Source organism: Atractosteus spatula, chromosome 19 (genome assembly GCF_055471065.1).
Source record: "Atractosteus spatula isolate fAtrSpa1 chromosome 19, fAtrSpa1.hap1, whole genome shotgun sequence".
Lineage (NCBI taxonomy): Eukaryota > Metazoa > Chordata > Actinopteri > Semionotiformes > Lepisosteidae > Atractosteus > Atractosteus spatula.
Genome location: NC_142724.1, coordinates 3,069,488 through 3,091,952, shown reverse-complemented (window position 1 = coordinate 3,091,952; position 22,465 = coordinate 3,069,488). Strand labels below are relative to the sequence as shown.

Here is a 22,465-nt window from a genome sequence, read left to right as displayed (position 1 = left end):
AGACGCAGCGTAGTAAATCCATGACAGCAGCCTGCGGAGGCAGAAGGAGATCTGAGGGACAGGGGCCAGCAGAGCTGGAGCGACCAGTGGGGACGCAGATAAAGACGGCACCTTCCCCCTACACCTGGCTGTGCCAACGCTGCTTCAGAGAGACAGGGGACTCCAGCAAACACCACATGTCTAACGAGACCTTATAGATGTTGTCACAGTTTCACGCAGTCGCCGTAAAAAACTGAGATGATTCTTTTTAGGCTTAGATAACTCACTTCAGAAGATACCTGCATTTCCCACACTCATTCACAGCAAGCAGAAAAAAAGAATCTATTGGAGATCCTTCAAAAGTATTTACAACAGCTGGTCATACAGACACAGCAAAAACTGAAGAATGCAAACACTATGAAACATTTCAACCCAGCGGGTGTCTTCAGAACGATCACTGAAGAAAAGTGGAAACTAGGTAAGAGTGCTTTCAAAGCTGAGAAGAGGAGTTATTTCTTTACAGGAAAGGTGGTGGGAGTGTGGAACAAGCTTCGCACCCATGTGGCTGAAGCAGAAACCCTGGCTTCTTTCAAGAAACAGCAGCTAACTGATCTCCAGCAGCCGATCCCTCTCTCTGTGTGCTGGACCAGTCCCACAGTGACCAGTCCGGTGGCAGTGCAGCTGGATTCCAGCGACAGCAGGCCGGGGTACCCCCAAATCATATCGACACCTCGAGGCAACCCCCCCAGCAGCATCCGCTGCTCTCAAGGGAGGCTGCGTCTCCATGGACAAAAACTCCAAACACGTGGGCGCGCACGCAGACTGGCCAGTGGACACGCCTCACTATCCCTGCGCCACTTCCTGCTCCGCAGGCCAGCGAGGAAACGCCCCCAGCGGACGCCACGCTCCGAAACCCAGCTCCCAGGCACATCACAGCCTCCCGCTGTGTGCTCACCCGGGGTGTGTGACTGATGACTGGGGGGAAAACGCAGCATGCGATTCTGTAGTGCGTGTATGTGCGCGTGTCTGCAGAAACATCGGACATCAGGCCACTAACAAGCTGTGAAGGGGAGCGAATCTTCCACAGAGACCCACCGGGGGGGCGGAGGAGAGGGGGAGCCTGCAGCACTCAGACACACCCCGCCGTTTACTGGGTTATGAGCCCAAGTGAGAAGAGCCGGTTTGCATTTTCAACATGACAGTCATTAAAAAGTCACATGCATCCAGCGGAGGGTGTGTGCGGGCGAGAGAGTGCGAGAGTCAGAGAGTGTGAGAGAGAGCCAAGAGGGCCGTCTCCCTGCTCTCCGCATGTCAGTACGTCTCTCTCGTCAGGGGGTTGTGCCTGGGAGTGTGCAGACTGGGGGGCACACGGGTAACTAAGAGCAAGGAAAGAACTGGGTGTGTCCCCGCAGGCGAGGAGGTGGGGTTACAGTGTGACTGACACCCTCTTCCTGTGCCTCACCTCAGCTGTGGGTGGGTAGCGTTGTGGTTTTCAAACCTATCCAAACTACAAGCACCCTGCACTCGGGAGGAAACATACCAGAAAAGCTGGCAGGGAGGGTGGGTACGCTACTGAAAAAGAAGCCCTTGTCGAAGCTATCCCTTCTCTCTCTCCCCTCACGGTGCCCAGTGGTGTGATCGAGAACCGTTTCAAAGGCTCTCACAGGGGGCACAGAGAGTCCCATTAAAATGGAGTTGCACACATTCCCCAGGGTAGATGTTCTGAAAGACGGGGCAAAGGCTCACGCAGAACCCAAAAGGCTGAGAGAGGCCAAGTCAGCAGGAGTTCAGACTGCCGTCTCCCCCGCTGGGCTCCTGTCTGCCTGACTGCAGAGGACAGGCCCGTCCCAGCACACCGGGCAGAGCAGGAGGCCCACAGAGCGCTTCGACAATTACCGGGCCGGTCCACACAACCGGATCACAAAGAAACAGCACCTCGCTTTTTAACCGATAATTTTCAGCTAGGAACGTTCCAGCACAGGGTGACGGGGACCTGTGGGCACGCCTCTCCAGCCTGTCAGAGCCAAGCTCCTGCCGGAGATCGCTTAAATCTCGCTGTGGCACCGAGAGCCGAGAGACCTGGCCAAATAAGATCCGTCGTGGAGGGATCCCCACTCGGTCACCTCTGCGCGGCCCCGGCTCAGACCACGGACAAACGCCAATCCCTCGGGACCACTGCAGCTCTGCCCTGGACAGGGACAGGCTTCTCACACGCAGATCGGTCAGGAGAGTGTCATTCCAGGAGGAAAGGAAAGGCTGTTCTCAGAGCCCGGGATTTCACAAACGGGGAATCGATCCTTTAATTCCAACGAGCCGCACACCCCACCCAAGAGCCTGAAGGGCGTCGAAGGGAATTCAGGGAACGTCGCCGGGAGGGGCTTCTGTCTCCAGAGGTGTAGGCGTGTGGTGCAAACTGCACAGTCATGCTGCGAATGCTGAGTCACCGGCACAGGGGGGGGTAGTCAGAGCAGGGTTTCAGCGGGGTTTCGTCATCAGTGGGCTGAGCAGTGCTGGAGTGTGTGAGGTCTGGTGACGTGATGAACCCAGGGTGACATCAGACCCCCCCCCGCAGTTGTAAACAGACCCGGTCACCCCTCCCTGCCCAGCAGCCCAGCCGTGAAACAGAGGACTTCCCTCTTTCCGCACTCCTACATATGAGAGCAGCACTCTCACAACAGGAAAAATACAACTGACTCACCCGCCCGTACGAGATACCCTCACCGAACAAAACCTCCCTCAACACCGACCGGAAGGGTGAGATACTGCACCACCGAGAGAGACCCTCCTTCTGACGAAGACATCCTCACCAAAGCTGACCCCTTGCTAACCCCCCACCCCCTCGCTCTCTCTGACCCCCCCCCCCTCCACTTACCCCCCTACCCCCCTCCTCCTCTTACTCCCCCTACCCCCCCCCCTCTCTCTGACCCCCCCTCCTCCTACCCCCCGCCCCCCTGCTCTCTCTGACCCCCCCCCCTCCACTTACCCCCCTACCCCCCTCCTCCTCTTACTCCCCCTACCCCCCCCCTCTCTCTGACCCCCCCCCTCCACTTACCCCCCTACCCCCCTCTCCTCTCTCACCCCCTCCTCCTCCACTTACCCCCCTACCCCCCTCTCCTCTCTCACCCCCTTCTCCTCCACTTACCCCCCTACCCCCCTCTCCTCTCTCACCCCCTCCTCCTCCACTTACCCCCCTACCCCCCTCTCCTCTCTCACCCCCTTCTCCTCCACTTACCCCCCTACCCCCCTCTCCTCTCTCACCCCCTCCTCCTCCACTTACCCCCCTACCCCCCTCTCCTCCACTTGCCCCCAGCCCCTCACTCTTTCTCTCCTCCTGTCTCTAACCTGCCTCAATCTCTCTCCCACACGGACACTAACCAGGGACAGGAGGTATTAATAACCCCCACTAATATCTCCCTGTAGCTGTGGGAAAATACCAGTGGAGAGCTGGGGTGAGGGACTCAAGGCCATGCTGGTGAGCCCTGATCCAGTCCTGCAGCCTGACATGCATGCAGAACCCAAGGGCGTCGTGCTGTCTTGTAAATACCTTCACACTCGCTTAACTGCAGGTCTCGTCTTAGTGTATGGCCATGTGCACAGTTTTTACAATTTCTTTCCATGTTCTTTGCAGAACACTAAAAAAAACTCAACTGTCACCCTTACCGAGTACAAAGTTCAAGCTCCTCTAATAACAGAGCCGACACGACACAGGAAGGAGATTTTTCAAGCAGCTGCAAGCTGAATTGTGCATCGATCCTCAGTAATAATGAAACACTGCACACAAACATGCGTCTAGGACAGGAATTACAACACAGTCTCTCCTTTGCTGCATAATGCAAGCAGGACTGTTCCTGAAAGGCTGCTAGAAGAACTTTCCAGGCCAAGAAACAATATGAACATCAACTTTCCGCTACAGAGCAAAGAAAGGTTTTTCTAAAGCTGCCCTGTAAACTGAAGAAGATTTTTATGCCCCACAACGAGCAGCAAAGTGACAGCTCAGCAGGTCGTTTCGGAAGTGTCCGCCCCTTGAAAAGGCAGTCTCTCTTCAGGGGCTGTCTGTATTACAGCTCCAGAATTAAAGACAGTCGCACTACCTGCTCGGCAGTAATCCCAGCCCTCTGCAACTGGAACCGGTCTGCTTCACAGCAATTCCATTCCACAGCACTCCGAGCCATTTTGGATTTTAAGGCTGCAGGCTCCTGAAGAAAACAGGGCTTGTTACCTTATTCTGAGTCAATCTGCATTCAGAGAGCTGCAACGTCAGCATCAGGCACCATCTCTCCCCTTCATCACGACAGCCCGTCCAAAATGCCTACAAGCGGCAAAGCCTGAAACTGATCGGACTGCTCCAGAGCAGGAGCCATGCACAGACTCAGGGCTGCCCCGAAAGCTACAGGAGACCCCCAACACTACCCTGTCTGCTCCCACAGATACTGAAGCTCGACAGAGCAGAGCTTTTAAAAAACAGGCAAAGCTTTGGGCCTGGGTGGAGGGTGGAGTGTGGAGGAGGGGAGGGGTTCCTCAGGAATTTTTGAATGCATATATACTCAAGCGGGGCTCGTCGTTCACCAGTCTGAAAATACTGAGCAGAAACAAACCGGCCCTGCGTTTTCATTCAGGCACCGTGGGCCCACGGTGGGGGACCCTTCCCTGGGGCGCAGGATGGGCCCCGGACTGGTACTGCTTCGAACCCGGTCCCAGTCACCTGCCGGACCGCAAAGGGGTCTCCCCAAGATGCAGGGCACAAATAGATGACCACCGCCCGTGCCGGGCATATACTGAAAGGGGGTGGCCCAGGCAGAAGTCGCAGGCCAGTTGGGGTACCAGCACGTCCACCTGGCGCCCCGGCTGTGGCACTGCTGCTGGGTAACAGAGAGGCGGCTGTCTGGGCAGCCCGGGCCGACTTCCTCTTCCTCCGAGCCGCGACCACAGAACACGAAGAACCGCTCATAAACCTAAAACCCAACAACTCGGGTTTCCTCTCCTCCTCGTTCATCCGGGAGGGAGAAGAGATCCCTAACCCTCCGTCTCTGAGCTGATGACATGGAAATGAGCAGCTGCTGGAATACCCAGAAAAGCTTTTTTAACACTGCCTGCTGACGATCAGCCACCGTTACTGGTTAAATGAAAAAGATGACAGACTGTGTCATAAAAAAAGGATTTAACAGTCTTCAAACTGGGGTGGCGCAGTGGTTCAATTCCTGTGCTGGGGTGCTGTCTGTGTGGAGTTCGCCTGTTCTCCCTGTTTCCTCCCACAGTCCAAAGACATGCTGGGAGGTTAACTGGCTTCTGGGAAAACTAGCCCTGGTGTTCAGTCTGTGCGCGTTTGTGTTTGTGTCTGTCCCTCTCCTGCCCACCAACGGACTGGCGTCCTGCCTTGTGCCTGTTGCTTGCGGGGACAGGTTGCGGGGAGGCTGGAGCCTGAGATGGAAGAAGCAGCAAGAAAACTCTTGGATGGATGAATAAATCATCTTTGACCTAATATTACCGACGATCAGCCCTTTTCCCAGCATTTCAAAGCAGGTACTGGTTTTCTTTCATTAATGCAGACACCTAATTGCTACCGGTCGCCCTGTAATTCTCTGGGGGGAAGCTGTCGGGTGTCGCGTTAGGGTGGCCTGAGCTCTCCCCACACGTGTCACAGAGTGGCCTGGCCACCCCCGGTCACCCTAGTCCGCAGGGCGTATGGTCAGTGGGCAAGGTCAGTCCCACGGCTGTCGAGAACCCTGGAGCACGCACTCATGCAGCAGCTTGAGTGACAAACAGCACCATGTTCTCCACCTCCCGAAGAGACAGCGGCACCTCCGCATCGCTTTGCACACATAACCCCGCGGGCCCAGGAGAGCTCATGTCAGACGGGCTGGCCCAGGACCCTTCGCAGAGGGAAGGTATGGCTCCTTCCTCGCCGCGCGCGGGATGTGGCAATGCTTTCTGAAGTCTGTCCAGTGCCGCTCAGGGCAGGTTTCTGAACGAGCGCGAGCCCTGCTGGTAAGACAGGAAGCTGGGGGACTGTGGTTTCAGAGGCTGACGCCTGCTGCAGCTCTGCTGAGAAACAGCCTCTCAGAGAACCTGGGAAGGAGACTTGCAGAGCGTCTAACACCCCCCACCCTCACTGCTGCCGTCGCCTCCGCGATGCAGAAACGCACTCCTCCACCCAGGCCTCTGCACGGACAGCCCCGCGCAGGACCACAGCCTCTGCACCTGCCTCGTCACCCGGGCGGGGGGGGGCCCCCGGGGCGATGCTCCGGAGAGAGGGGGGCTGGGACATTCGCCACACCCCCCGTTTCCCGCACCCCCTCGGCCTGCCACACTCCCTGACCCCCCTCCGAGACCCCTCCACCGGCCCTGGCCCACAGCAAGGCTGAGCCCTGCCTCCGCCGGCGCCTTCAGATCTCCGAGATACCAGGGGAAGAAGCTGCACGTTAGGGAATGATTCACTGACCGAGGGGCTGCTGATGGAGCCATCAGATCTTCCCCGCAGCCCCACACCTACCTCTTCAACAAGCCTGGAAGGACAGAATGGCATTCCAGCCGGAGGGCTGCCCCCTACACACACATGCACACACAGAGCGGGGAAAACTGGTCAGGTGAGAGCTGGGCCACGAAAATCTCATCACAGGGACTGGCGACGGAGACCGAGAGACAGAGGGGAGGGAGAGCCTACTCCTTCGGGGCTGGCTTTCTGATTTGCACGTCAGCTGCATGTTTCAGATTGGATCTCTGTCTGCTTTGCAAAAACACTACCCAAGCCACGGAGCAGCCGCTGAACGCCAAGAGAGAAGAGAGGGAGTGAGCCAACGAGCGACAGCCTGGGCCCAACGGAAAGAGGAGACCAGGTCTCGGAGAAAGATCTGATGCAGAGCAAAACGAGAGCACAGAATACCTGCCCGGCACAGGGCACAGCCCCGGAGCCCTTGCCTAGCTCTCACAGCACAGGGGCCCCACTCAGACGCTCAGCCACAAGCACCCTTCTGACAATCTCACAGGCAAGCCCAACCCCCAGGGAATGATGCCGGGCTTGGACTCCAATAACGAGACGAGAACCTGACATTCTCCAGGTTAGAAACAACCGCGTGTTTGCTGAAGAACGCCTGCGTCTGTGGGCCAAGCTCGTATCCACCAAAGTATCGGTCAACAGTAACACCACCACTAAAACTTAAGAAGAAGGACAACCAGAGCACCTGTCGCAACCTGATTATTTTTTCCCAGGAAACCTGCTCCCTCTGTTTCTTGCCCAGTGATCAGGGTCTCCTGCCTTTCCACTTCTCTCACCGGGAGAAATAAAACGGAAAAGTCCTGTTTTCGGGGAGGAGACCAACTCCGTCACGGCTCCACGACAGAGTGTCACTAAACAACTAAGAAAACATTCGGCACAACACAACCGTCCTCTTTACATCATCATTTCTCCTTCACAAACGCCCGCGCCCCCCCACCCTTCCACTTTGCGGCCGAGTCTGGAATGACTCCTGACCTCTGACCTTCAGCACCTCCCCTGCGTTCTCTGAACAAGCTCGCCCCCTGCTGGCAGGGACAGAGCAGCTGCCCCCGTTAGCTCTGGGTCAGCTGGCTTCAGGGAGAGGACCATCATGAAGGCTCACATCTGGCACAGCAATCATTCTGATCGATTTCTAGGCCTCGTGAGATGCAACCTCTTCTGGAAACTGTACTGATCTGCTGTCAATAACTCCTTCTGCTTTATTCACACTGACTGAAAGTGACCAAGGAACCACATAATGGCCCACGCGAGATCCTACAGCTGGCAAAGCCTGAAATGGATCACAACGCTATATCACGGGAGCCTGATCTTTCTGCCTTGGCATTGACCTGGCTTCTGCCTGCAGCACAGAACAAGGAGGGTGGAGGAAAGAACCGAAGAGACTCACTCAGCATTGAAGCCATTCACATGCAGGATCCGCATCTGTTTCACTATGGTGCTTTTCCCCGATTCGCCAGCTCCTGCGGAGGAAAAAAAACAACAACAAGGGTCACAAATAAAACTAACCGACTCGGCTGCACTTGTGGTTTGAATACAGTACAGAGACCGGCCCGCCAGGCGGACCACCGGACCGTCAGTTCGCATCTCGCTGCTTCCCCCGGCGCTATGCAGATCGATCCCCACCCCTCTTCCTCTGGGCGCCCGCTGCTGAAATGCACTCTGGGCACGGCGATCACAGGGGTGCCCCCCCCCCCAACTGGCCACACAGCTTGCCCATCACCATCAGGGGTGAGCAGCCCTGTGTCTCCTGTCACACCCTCCCAGTCCCCTCACCCTGCCTCAGCAGTGCTCCTGTCACTCCTAGAGCATGAATCTGGATAACCGCACAGCCCTACAGCTCTTTCAGACAGCACTCAGTCAGTCCCTGCACACCCGTTTCTTCTTCCTACACATTATTCGGACTCCCAGAGCTCAATACTACACAGAAATACCAATGGCACCGGAAGCACACACTCTCACCGAAGACCACAGGTGCACAGCTCCAGTCCTTGAAGGCAGAATCTAGCAGGTTTTCTAGGTTTCTTTAAATTAACAGCTGTAGACTCCTGACATGTGATCCAGTTAATCAGATGACCAGATTAACAGGTTTATTAAGAGCAGAGGTGATGAATCTTGCAGACGCACAGAGCCCCCCCGATCAGGACTTAGCATTCCTCCCCAGTCAGCGCTGCTACAGGTCATGTCAGTTTCAGGCTGGCGGCAAGCTCAAGTGAGCGATTGTGGAAAAACACAATCAGAGCCAGCCAGTAGATACTCAGGACCAGGGCTGGAGACTGCTCTGCAGCACTGAGGCTGAAACCTGGCACAGCGCTGCACAGACTAGCCCCAGCTGTGGGAGTCTGAGAGCACCTCTGTCCCCAGGCTGGGCCTGGGCTGCTGCTCCCAAATCAATTACTGATCCCTGGGAAGCACAGATGCCGCAGCACTGGCCTCCCAGAGACGCCACTGCCACCCTCCTGGAGTCCCTGAGGCTGCAGTCCAAGGCACAGCTCATTGGAAGGCCTGGTTAACTCAGCCCAAACCCTGACACTCTGTGAGAAGCAGTGCCTGCTTCACTGAGCCTACCTTTCTATTCCTGCTATAGTCACGAGATATGCTAACAGCTCAAAACAGACACCTCCACCTTTCCCCAATAAATAAACACAACATACAGTATGTATTGTTCCTGTTGTCTACATTGTGTGGTGTTGTCTTTTGTACTGTGTTTGTCTCAGCAGAACAGGACAATACCTAAGTGTGCCACCTGCCTGCAGCCTGACCGCCAAATGATCACTCATTAAACACCTGGGACGAACACAAACCATCACCTATCAAACCCTGTGATTCAGCCAATTAATTGCTTGTGGCAACCGTAATTAAACACCATGACGATGCACGTTGGTGTTTTCTGTTCGGAGGTTTTCTGCTGCACAGAAACGGTAGATCTTCATTAAAACAAGTCAGGTGCACAAAATGAAACTGAAACAGCTGTGCCTGACACTGACCATCTCCGCTGGGTTAGTTCACAGACCCCGACAGAAGGCAAATTGTTGGTATTCACTTTTATAAAACATCCATCTTATGTGGACGATGAAAAGGCCCAGCTCATAAAACGAGGAGTTTAAGGGGCTCAAATCTGGCATGGCTTTAAAACTGCAATGATTCTGAACAATCACTTTCATTAAGAAATTAAGGGTCTGAGGCCTCTGTAGGTGGAGCTGTTCACCTCTTGTCCAACCCTTGACTGTCCAGTCACCACCTCCAGGAACAAGATCCAATATTTATAATAAGTCAAATTAATGCCATTCCTAGGTTTACAAAACCTGCTGGATTCCAGCTCACTGTTCTGGGCCTTAGACACTTTCTTATCAATTGCACTGCAAGAACAGCAAAATAAAAATAACTGCATCACAAAGATCCCTATTCTCTGACAACGAGCTCGAGCACACTAGATCTTGCACTCCTGCATGCAAACGTAGGGATCTGATTCAGCTGGAGGGGTGGAGCCCTCGGAATCCCTCAAAAGTGCTAAAACCTTGAGACAAATGCAAAAAGCCGCAGCATTTCCTCCTTCGTATGCTGTTCCAATCTACCCAGTGGCCTCCACCGTGAAGCAGACAGTGTGCAGAACTCCCACAGATGAGATGACACACTGTTCCACGACAGGGTTACCCGCAGCAACGCGGGCTCCCACCGGGCTAGAGCACGAGAGGACACAGCTGCTCAAGGACACGACAGCAGTGCTGCCAGTGGGGACGTGAACTCGCTGCCCACCCAGAGCCTTAACCACCACCCTGTGCGCCACATCAGGGGGTGTCCTGACCTGCTCCTGGAGGGCCGCTGTGTCCGCAGGTTTTCCAGGCCTCTTTACAGAAGTGCTGGGAGAATAATCCCAGTAGCAGCCTGTTTCGGGACGCGAGGAGCTAGACAGGAATGAACGCCTGCAGACACGCCTGCCCCCCAGGACCAGAAACTGGTCACCCCGGCTTCAAGCTGTGCTGTCACTAGGTGCTGAAAGCGAGATGGCAGAGGAGTGCCTTCGGCTGCGGCAGGGCCTCTGCCTGTTCTGTTTTCAGGGAGCGGCCCGTGGGGGTCCCCCCCCCCCCCAGTGCAGCAAGACCGGTGACGCGTCGTGACGGGGGTCACATCTTCATGCTCATCCCAGAGAGGCGACCCCGGAAACGCAGCACACCGAACAACCACCGCAGCGCCGTACAAACACACCCGCCTCCATTTCAAAACAGAGTAGAGCAGGAGCAGAGCTGCGCTGCGCTCGCGGAGCCTGGCAGAACAGCAGAGCCTGGGCTCCTCCAGACAGAGAGAGAGAGAGCCGGAGAACAGCCCACGTGAAATTAAAGTCATACGAACACAGACGATGACATGAGAACAAAACCCAAGCCACACGCATCGCCATCAGAAGCCTTTTAAAAAAAGACAACGGAACAAAATCACATTACGCCTGATTAACCGAAGACACTAGAGATAAAAATAAAACAGTCTAGTGCAGGGATTGGCAAATTGGGTCTTGAAGACCTACAGGGTCTTCTGGTTATAAATAACCAAGCCCTTCAGTTATCATCTTCAATCAATCCATGCTAATGTGATCCTTAGCTCAAGACTGAAAACACTTATAGAAATTCAAGGTCTCAGGTCCAGGACTAGAGCTGGAGGCCTCAGCCCAGTCCAGATCAATATGATTTGGGAGGGACCGCCTAGGGTTGAGCCCCTTTTTCCAGGGATAAGGCTTCTCAAACTGAGGCCCATCCAACCCACCGCATTCCAGCACTCAACGTACGGCCAGCACCCAAATAAATGCAGCAATGCTGCTAATTCTCAGTTCTGATGAACTGCAGTACACCCTGTAGTGCAGCATCACCCATACTGACACATGCACATGAACAGTGCTTGCAGACACAGGGATACGGGAGAGGTCAGAGCACAGCAGGACACTCCTGGTCAGTCCGCTAGCCTGCACACATGAGGCACAGCATGTTTTGAAAAAACAGGAGCTTCCACATTAGGGTGAGAGCTGTCAGAACAAAATCCTAGCTGTTCCCCAGCTCATCAATTCTTCAAAGAGCAACAGCGAGGGGTGCGGGTGAGGCAGCTACATGCGTTTAACCCCGTGCAGGACGCAGGAGTCCCGCGACCCCCTGTGAATCCCCGAGCGCAGATAACGGCCCGGCTGCGGACGCGGACGCAACAGGAAACAACGAACCGTCAGACCCACATTCCTTCCACCGCAGAAGCACTGATCGCTCCAGGCCAGAGAGGCAAGAACGCAGCAAAATGTAGGAGCCGGTTTCACTCGGTTACAGCATGCAAACGCAGCACTCTTCCCACACACCTGAGTCAAAAGAGAACGCTAGCAAGCACTGTGCGTTGCTTACTTACATCGGGAGCACAGTGCTACAAAGCACACTGAACAGTAAGCGTTTTGAACAATCTAATTGGCGTCGGAACAAATTAATTAGCAAGCCTGACTGCCGGACCTGGACACAAACTGCTTTGTTTTTTCATAGTTAAGCATCACATGTTTAGAGGGGAGCTCCACTCCGACGAGCTGCAACGCTCCGTGCTGCTCACGTTAGAGATCTGTGTCACAATCGATGTACACAGCCTCCTGCAGCGAGCTCAGGGATGGAGCTGGGATCCCCACTGATCTGCAGATGGACCCCTTTCAGGATTTAGGAGCTGAAAGCTTTCGTGCAAGACGTACCTGGAAAGCACCAAACTGAAATGACCAGCATGAAACATCCTCCACCCAGCGGCGGCCATAACACAAGAGCTCGTCACTGGCAAAACCTGGACCGGAACCAACACCTGCACAACCCGAGTCTAGGAGTTTCGTCAGTTTGAACATCAAGCATTTGAACGCTTTCAAAAACGCTTCCGGATGTACGGCCCTGGGCTCTTCAGGAAATCTGCACAAGCTCTGTCAAACAGAACCATGATCAATTCCCAAATATTTTAACGTGGCTCAGATGAAGATTCTTTAGACTCGACGTGACTTGATAGAATCAGAATTATGAACAAGATGCGACACATCCTAAGTACTCCTATGCACTAACCCCCCCTTTCACTTTTTGGGTTAATTCAAAGCTCCTGGACCTACTGTACGCCTCCAACTCCACTAGCAAGGCGAGAGCTGTGCTGCAGTCTCACACTCATCCTCTCAGACAGCTTGCACGAGGAGGAACTTCGAAAAGGGCGGCTCCAGATTCCTCCTTCCTCCATCGCCTCGCTATCTGCTGCAGGTCCCATGTGTGAAGCAAGAGCCTTTTGCATGAGGGAGCGCAAAACACCACCTCAAAAATCGGACCCCCCTCTTGGGCACACCGGACAGAGTCTAGAGCCTTCTGGGTTCTGTTCCAGCCAGAGTCCTCAGTGACATAGCTGAGCTAATTTTTTAACTTAACCGTGTAACGGTAATACTGCGAACCTGGCTCTGAGGTGTTTTAGGGGTAACTGTGTGTTTAATGAAGTGAACGCTTTGAGTGATCAACTGCTAATGATCTGCAGAAAAAAGTCCTATGCCTGTTCAAATAGGGGAAAAAGCGAGTTGTTGAACTGACTGTTCGGGTCAGAAGAGGGGACACCAGGCCCTCCAGGAATTGAGTTGACTTGTTCTATGCAAGAGCCTTGGGGTATATATGATGTTTAATCCCACAGGGAATCAGGAATCATTCAACACAGAGCTGGAGTAACAAAACCAACCCATGCCTTACTTTAAACTTAACTCACACACAACAATATGACTGCCCATCCCATACTACTACATCCAGACTACGGCAAGCCAACAACCCAAAATGCACAAGGGCGATGGACACCACACGACTACGACTTGCTCCCCTCTGCTCTGTTCTCTTATGTCCCAGGTGCTCTTCACGCTGGTGCTCAACGACCACTGCGCGTTCGCCTGTTACATTTATCACCTGCAACCACAGGCCCACCTGTCTCTGGAGCAAACTGGAAAAAACATCCACCCCATCTAAAAGCCCCGGCATCTTAAGACAGCTATACAGCAAGAACAAACAAACGAGTTAGGTGGGCTCGCTGGCCTGGCTCGTAACTGTTCTGAGATGGTTTCGCACCAGCTCTTCCTGAACGTGTTTCGTGCGAGCAGCAGCAATGCGATCCACTCCGAATGAGCAGCGAGAACCAGCTGGGGCCTTCCTGGAACTGGTGACCCCAAGAGCGAGGCAGCTGCTTCCTCATCGCTGAGGGCTGCACACTGGCAAGATCGGAGCCGGGGGTCTCCAGCTCTAGGATCCTAGCGACTCCCGGTCTTTGCTCCGAACACAGCAGTCCTTTGAGCAATCAGCTTATCTTCCTCGGCGTACGGGACTTTTTAAAGGCCTTTTCCGCTTAATGAATTCAGACCTTCATTTCATTAACGCTGCAGCTACAACGCCTCGGAGCCAGGCTAGAAGAAGCACCATCATGAGGTTCACCGAAATGCCGAGGACGAGCCCCAGGTAGCGGACAAGAAACCGGACACGCCCAGACGAAGTCACCTGACAGGGCTCTGGCTGGGAGACTGAAGAAGGGAGCACTCCCAAAGACCCCCCGCCCCCATGGGAAAGAAGGGTGACAGAGTGGGGTGTCTTAGGTCAGGAGCTGAGGGGTGTGGAGAAGCTGTCAAGTGGGTCTGATGTAGCCAGGGATCAGCTCCTTCAGCAGGACTGAGAACCCGACTCTGCTGCCCTCGCCACAGCACCAGGACTGGACAGCCCTGCACTAAGGCCACTCAGGACCTGCTCCGGCGGGGTCGGGCCTCTTGTAAAACACTCGCTCCCCCTGGCTCACTCTTCCACGTTCCAAGAGCAACACAAAACAGGAGAAGCCACAGACACCTCACGGGGGCCCCGAGAGCCCAGCCCCGACAACTCCAATTCCACAAACCACAAGCCTGAAAACGCACGCCTGCCGACAGGTGAATCAAGGGTTAAGAGGGCTTCCCGCCCCTTGAAAGTGTCTCTGAAACCCAGCGTGAGATTTCAGAGATGAGCAAACATGTGCACAGGTACTGTATGTATATGCTTGGCAAGCATACACAGACAAAAGCATATCCCTATAAGCCCCGTTTTACCATCTTTAACTTATAGATCGCTCCACTTGACAGCTCCCGCCTGTCTTCCAAATTCTCTTCAACCTCTAAGGGAGATCCTAATGGCTAAAAAATCGTCTTCAACTTTCGTTTTTGAATCGCAGATCAAATGGACTTACATCTGCTCAAACACTGAACCCTGTGGTCTGGTCAGAAATGGGTGCGACTGGCATTAAAGCTGATGGCCGTTTTCTCTACAGAAATATTCTTCAGAAATGTTCCTTTTGTTTGTTTTTTTTAAGATGGAAATGGTTCCACAGAGACAGTAAGCAAACAGAGTTGTTTTCATCAAAAGCATATATTCAGCGTATGTGTAGAGAATCGACCGCTTCCTAATTCTGGGACACAGTTAAGTTTGGGAGTTTAAAAAACCCGAAGAATCCTAACAGATTTTACCCAATGATGATTTGTTTCCATGTGGATGGAAATGAAATTAAGCTTTATTTCATTTTAGCTCAGTTAATGGCGAACCAAAGCAGAGGTCACAAGTGGAAACTATGGGGAAATAAATCTGAGAAGTTTTTTTTGGGGGGGGCACTTCTTTACACAGAGGGTTGCAGGAGTATGCGACAAGCTAATCAGCCATGTTATTGAAGCCAATATAGCAGTTTCTTTCAACTAACGGCTGAATACGATCCCTTGATCAATCATCTTCTAGATTTTGTCGATGGGACAAATGGCCTCCTCTTACTTATCACTCTTAAGCTCTCCGTGTAAGGGCGAATTTGCAAACACGAGCAGCACCGGCCCTCCGAACCATTCAAACGGAGCCATGTTGGGGAAAAAAAAAACGAGCTACGTCTGGCCTTTCTTTAAAAAAAAAACAACCGAGAAACACAACATGTCCGTTTTTCTCTGTCAACTCAAATGGCACATGACAGCCGTTGTTTCTACTCAAATCTGACGGCCGAAATCTGCGGTCATACGGGCCTCGGAAACAGCCCCCCGACAGCGGTCGGGGCTGCCCCGGCGGCCCGCCGAGCCGGGTTCTGTCCGCTGCTGGACGGATTCGGGACAACCCAGATTCAGGCGAGAGCACCTCTTAAGTCTCGGGCCCCACGGCTTTTGCCTAGGCCTCGCAGCGACACCGCAGGAACATCGACTGCAGCCAGCAACCACCCGTGAAATATCGGGGCACCCCGTTTCCCAAAACCACCGCGGGCCGGGGTAAATCATCACATCTCGACACGGGACACGACCTCGGATCACGGGGAGACCGGAGAGGCGGACAGAGCCGTCGCATGAGGTGCAGACGAGAAGCTGGGTTTCCTGAAATGTATTTTTTTTTTCTACCCCAACCAACCCCGGATAGGACGCCGTCAGATATTTTTCTTACAAATACATCTACACAGCTCAGAAACAGAACGAAAGCCGTCATCGCAAACACCAGAAACAAATCTCTTGACATTTTTTTTAAAAAAAGAAACAGAAGCACAGGCTACCAAGAAGCTACAAGGTGGTTGTGATTGAGCATCGCGAATCAAGGAAGAGTAACGTGATCGCATCGTGAAATACTGAGAATACCGGTTTGCAAGGCTCGCAGACCCACAGATACACACAGACACACGTAGCCGTGTGTTTCAGGCAGAGTTAACACTCCGGCTCAGCGGTAACAACGTATCACTGCTGGCTTTTTTTCTAAAAAGACTCGGATCCAAACGCGATACAGCTGTTTCGGCTGTCTCCTCTCTCTCTGCCTCCCTCGGCCTGCAAACACAGCCCCAGCTAGACTCGCACAGCGCGGCGCCGTGTCCTCCGCAAAACACAGAAATCAGACTACAACCCCTCGTTTCAGCCAAGGAAAATAAATTTAAAAAAAAAACACGAACGCCGGCCCCGACAACAAATTCAGCCTTCGGATTTCATCCGATCTCCTGCGATGCACGGAATTCGTCCATTGCGATGTGTACGCCGCCCACCCTCCAGTACCCAGTACACCTCCCCATGCATCTGGACTGTACCGGACCTACCCAGCAGCAGTAGCCGGTGCGTCGCTCGGTAGATCTGTTTGTCTTTCTGTAACTGTTTCTCGATCTTTTTATTTGCCTCACGCTGCGCTTTCTCCTCGTTCCGCTGGTCTTCGGTCTTGCTGTTGCCCAAACAGCCCATCTTTCTCCCCCCCTCCCAAAAAACCTCCCCCCCGCTCCAAAAAAACAAAAAAAAAACAAAAACAAAACGCACAAAAAAAAATATAGAACCAGACCCACAAAAAAATAGAGGTTCGGGAAAAGAGGGGAGAGGGACGGGGAGGGGAAGGGAAGGAGGGAGGGAGGGGTTAAAATATTAAATAATTAAGAAATCCTAAATCCCTCGATTGTTGGCCCACAAAATTAACACCTGGGTATAGAGTCGGGGCATTTATGTATGTTGTCGGTAAAAAAATGATCGAATCTACCGGGATTTTGGGGGGGGTAAATTATTTAAAATGGATACCCCCCTAACTAATCCTGCCTCGGAAAGAACGGTAAGCAGGAGATAATGACGCCACAGTTGGGCCGCCCTGTCAGACGGGGAAATATTCCCCCCCCCCCCACCCCCCGATGTATATATAAATATGCACAAGCTTGATTCGTTCAATTTAAAAGAAAAAAAAAACAAATAGAATTTAGATTTTTGTTTCCTTCAACCTTCTCTTAAAATAAACATGTATAATTCTGGTCTCGCGATTCCCACGGCGGTCTTCTCTTAATGACCAATCCAACCCCCCCCCCCACCCCCACCAAATGAATTTCCTCGACGAAGAATCCTCCAGTCTCTTAAAAGGCGATTTTTTTTGTAGTCTTCGGGGTCGGAGGGGGGTCACCAAGAACCCCAATAGGAAAGGCGCTTGTAATATGAATTTGATATTTTGGTCTCTCACAATTCGCTTTCTTCCACAAGGAGTGTGTGTGTGTGAGAGAGAGAGAGACAGGAGGGGGGGGGGGGTGAGACGATAAAAATGAATATTTCCACTAAAATGACGCCATGTAGATCATTTTGAACGTTTCTTGACTCAGTAAAAAACCTTTTAAATCCGTAAAACGCGCACGCGGCAGCCCCAGAGTGTCCGATGCACAGCTGTTTTAATCCCAGAAAATCATTTAATTTTTTTTCCCCTATTTTTTTCCTCCTCCTCTTCTGCGATGGTCGTTCCTTGCTGGTTTTGCCCAAATCAAAAAGGCCCTTTTCTCTCTCTCTCTCTCCCTCTCCGTTTTTTTTTTCCTCTGTCGCTATAACAATTTATATTTCTCCCCACATCTGGAAAGCGCACAAGCTCACAATTCCGATTCCAAGAATCCCCCTGGAGACTCGTCCCGACACCTCCGACTGCTGTGTTTTTACGGGTGGAAAAAAAAAATCTCGGGCTATTTCCCCTTCTGTTGCAGTTGGAGCCTGCTGTCACTCTCAGCTTTGTATCCCTTTTGAATTCGGGTGGTAGACACATACATGTGCACACGACTCCGTGGAGATACCGCGGTTCATATGGACGGATCCCGGTTTGACAGCAATCCCTTCGCTGACAGGCCGCTCCCGCTGGCGAACAAACGTCAAAAAAAGCCTCTTCTGGGGGATATTGCTCGCTTTTCCCCTTTTCTCCGGGAATTGTACATTGACACAGCGCTGGAGAGATGGGGTGGGGCAAACCTTTCTCATTGAACCCTGGGAACGGGCAGCGTCTGAATCACATGACGGCAGACGTCAGCAAGTTGCAATCTTGTGGCTGAAAGGCGCCCTCTTCAAAGAACCCAGAAAATTCCGAGTGAGGTGGAAGAGGCCCGACACAGGCCCCCCGACTCTTCGCCTTGCCGGTAGCACCCCTTGGGGGGGGGGGAAGTCACCACGCACGTTCTTGTCAAACGCACAAAAATGCACGCAGAGTCATGCGCACGCACTTTGCAATTCCCCCCCCCCCCCCCTCCCCACAGCAGAATTGCAACCAAGCAAACAAAACCGAAACTCTCCGGCCCCTCCGCCACAGAGGAACAGGGAGGCGGCAGGACAGCCGGCCACCTCCGGGACACGGCGCCGGCTGTCCGACGTTAAATCAGACGGACGGGATATACACAGGCACACATCTGTGGTTAGATGAAAAGCAAATCTCCTAAAAACACAACAACAACAACAAAAATCTGCATTATGGCCAATAACGCCCACATCCACAGTAGTGCCCAGCGAAGGAGACACATCCTCCGTGCCTCCAAGCAGCGTCCTGGGTTCCATTTGCAGTTGGGGATGCCAGTCTGTGTGGAGTTTGCATGTTCTCCATGGGTGCAAATTGGGTTTTTTTTTTCCAGGCGCTCCAGTCTCCTCCCATTTCCCATAGACAACGGTTTAGGGCTGAATGACTACTCTAAACCACCTCTACTCTTGGGGGGAGGGGGAAAGGGGGAGTTCGAAGGGATTTCATACTGGGTGGAGAGGGTCCCAGTAACATCCACTGGTTTTACTGGTACAAGAGATGGGGCTTATTTGATTCTGTTTCTCTCTAAGCCCAGTGGGATAAAACTCCGCCAAACTCGCATGGGTCAAGAGTCTTATCTGTTTCTCAGGTTGACCTACAGGCTGTGCTGCTGGCTGGAACCATGGCCCAGGGGCACCACAAGAGGGAGCCGGTGAGCAGGGTGTGTCTCCTGCCCCAGTCCAGTCCGAGCAACTGGGAACTGGTGAGCGTCGGCCTTTTCTTCCCCCAAAAAATCAAAAACAACCTTTTATTAATCTCTGAAAATGTCATCCTAGATACTTGTCCTTTAAGACAGGTTTGCCCTCATCGAGGAGTTAAAAAAAAACAAAGACTCTGTCCACTGACTCTTTTCCATAAACGGTTCTAATAATAACAATAAATAATCGCTTGCCTTTGTGTGCTGCTTCTTAACCCATATGGTCCCGGGGTGCTTTATACACAGGACAGCACTGACTTTCAGGCACCACTGAAGTGCAGTTTCACCTGGGTGACGCACGGCAGCCCCCCCTGCAGAGCCTGGCCAAGCGCTTGGATCCGCAGCGCAAGCAGAGGAGAGCTGCCCTCGATGTTCTGTTTCACCATGGTAAACTCTCATGAGGCTCAGCTGCTTTGTAATGCCAGCAGCAGTGTCTTGCCTTGCCTTGCACGGCACGCTTGCCACTTCGATGTGACGAACACTGCTCACCTGGGAACCTGCCTCGGCCAGCTCAGATCAGCAGCTGTGGGCGCCGACGTCGCAGTCTCGCCCCCCGACACCCCATATCCTGCTGTACTGGCACACAGCTGACCATGGACTAAAACTGCACTAAACCTGTCTTGTCACAACAAAATGCAATTTCACCCAACGATAAGGCATTGCAGGGCGCCTCAAATCTGCAACTTGTTAAATTAAGCAAGTGGCACGTCTGATTACTGATATGACATGCTGTGAGGCCCTGTGTTCAGCCTGAATATGCTACAAGTAGATGGAGGCCTGCCAATATCAATTTAATACTGAGTTTCTGTACCTCACACACTGCCACCCTGTGGCCTTATTTGGTAAACACACGGTGTGCTCAGCCTTTGATGAAAAAAAAACAAAAATAAATCTGAGTGAATCATGGGATTGGAAGGCACTAACAGTTTTCAGAGGACCACTTCGTCCACCACTGAAGTGCACCCCCACCCTGGTGACACACGGCAGCCATAGTGCACCAGCAGCCCCACTACACAGCACATCGGGAAGATAAGTGATTGATCGCTTCACAAATTGTGTTAAGGGGAAAGTTTACTGAGGCCAGGTTGTGCAAGCCCAGAGAGGAATTTAGCCAGGACATTAGGGTTAACTCCCCTTTTGCTACAAACAGGGCCATGCAAGCAAACTACAAAGGTGACTTACGAGAGAAAACCATTCAGCCCATCTTGACTGCTGCAGGTCTAGTGGTTTATTGATTCTAGGATCTCATCCAGCTATTCCTTTAGATAACACAGGGTACACAACCCCCAATTACAGTACAACTACTGTCTGTGTGTCTGTCTTATACATTTTCAGAACAGCTACAAAGTTTGGGAATACTACCGACTTCTGTTCTTTGCAAGCAGAATTATGACATCTTTGATGACTGAGCAGTCAGGACCTCCTACAGCAGCGTCCCTTCTCACTGGGACGCTGGTTTTGTGTTCCTGCTCCAGTGAGAGGAGTACGACAGGTACCCCCTGGTTCCCAACACCTCTGACGGCAGTAATCAGGTTATCCCTGCAGGGCGCTCAGCCCAGTCCTGACCATTCCTGGTCTTAATTAGCACAGATCGGGCTGCAGGCTGGTCACGCTCCTGTAGAACAGTGATGTCAGGGGTTAATAATACTAGACAGATCTGTTGTGTTCACTCACTTTGCTTTCTCTCTTTGAATTTCATTGGGGTCCACCCTCCAAGTTCCCCAAACACGCACCAGAGCAGGCCGAGACAGAAAAGAGAAGATGAGTAACCGGCTCTAAAAACAAGTTGTAAAACTCCCTGTCCCAGTCCTCTTTCTCACAGGCCGGAGGCTCAGCGACTCTAAACAAACAAGGGTATTTTTAAACCTGGTTACTTTTTTTGGCGCTTTATTTTTACACTGGCGTGTGCTGGTGCGAAAGTACCGCAGCAGCAGTACGGGGGCGGGGGGGCTGGATGGGTGCTGGGAGGAGGTTGGGGTATGAGTGTTACAGGACAGATCCTGTAAAGTGGTGCAAACAGGCAAGCAGAAAGGAGGAGACATTCCCCAGGCAGGACAAACTAAAGAAGGACCTTCATGCGGATATACAGTATATGTATCCCTGTTCTGGACAGGATTCATTCTGAGACCATGAATGAACTGTGTCTCTTTAATTCCCTTATGTATGTATTTTAATATTTTAAGGAATGTAAGCATGCAATAATAACATTTTTAGAACAGTGTGCATTCCCTGACAACACACCAAATACAAATTAGTTTGCATACTTTTGGATAAAAAAATCCAATCACTAAAAAAGGCCAACAGGAAAATAATCAGTGGTACTTCCCACAGTTCACTTTTAGGCAGAGATTACATGCATCTGGTTGACAGTTGAGTTTGGTTTAAGAGTTTTCTGTTGCATAGTGTCCATGTTGCTTGGCAGCACAAAGGAAAAGGACACCCAGATGTCACTGTGGACCTCCGAGTGAATCGTTTCTCTCTCCAGCCCTTTGTTCTTACATCACGAGGAGAAGTGGCAGACTAGGGAACCACACATTTCCCCATTCACATTCCCAGTGTGTGTGTATGTGTGTACCTGTGCAAGCAGCTGTGTGCATCTCCGTCTATGAGTGTGTCCTGTACATGTGTGTGCATGAGCAAGTGTGTGTGCACCCGTGTGTCGGTGAGTATGTGCGTGTGGGCATGCGTGCGCGTACGGGAGCTGGTCCAGTCATGGGTCACACTCACGTTGGCCCACGAATGACACAGTGATAGAGAGACCACAGAGTGAAGAGGAGGTACTGCCTGGAGAACACAAGCAAACTACAAAGGTTACAAATGAGAGAAAACCATTCAGCCCGTCTTGACTGTTTCAGGTCTAGTGGTTTATTGATTCTAGCATCTCATACAGCCATTCCTTGAGAGATCCCAGGGCCCACAACCCCCAAGCACAGTACAGTTACTGTCTGTGTGTCTGTCTATGCATTTGCAGAACAGCTACAATAAAAGTCCACCGACTTCAGTTCACCAAATCTAACACCTGTGCAAGCAGAAGTCACCCCGCCAGTTCGCAGACATGCCATCCAGTATGGACACTACCTCACGTACACGTTACACAATAGTTCACATGCACTGCATGACCCTGCAGCCCCCTCCTCAGGCAAACCAATACTCCTGACAGCCCTGCAAGCCCATGGACACAACAGGCACAGGCGACATCACGATGCCAGGAGTACTGATGGCAACACCTGCAAAAGGACTGGGAAGGTGTCATTTTGAATACAAATT

The 22,465-nt window shown here is 52.4% G+C and overlaps 1 protein-coding gene across 2 annotated transcripts in view; it reads right to left on the bottom strand.

The window, feature by feature from the left end:
- Nucleotides 1–22,465, bottom strand: part of gnas (GNAS complex locus) — a 65,672-nt gene that overhangs the window by 23,730 nt on the left and 19,477 nt on the right. Inside the window, exons 1-2 of one of the 2 annotated variants that reach the window (XM_088937761.1) lie at nucleotides 16,532–18,205; nucleotides 7,860–7,932 (exon numbers count right to left, since the gene is read on the bottom strand). In XM_088937761.1, the coding sequence (XP_088793887.1) occupies nucleotides 7,860–7,932; nucleotides 16,532–16,670 (212 nt within the window). In that variant the 5' untranslated portion in view covers nucleotides 16,671–18,205. Of the gene's footprint in view, nucleotides 1–7,859; nucleotides 7,933–16,531; nucleotides 18,206–22,465 lie in introns of those variants that run through there. The other variant, XM_088937759.1, reaches the window with a different exon arrangement.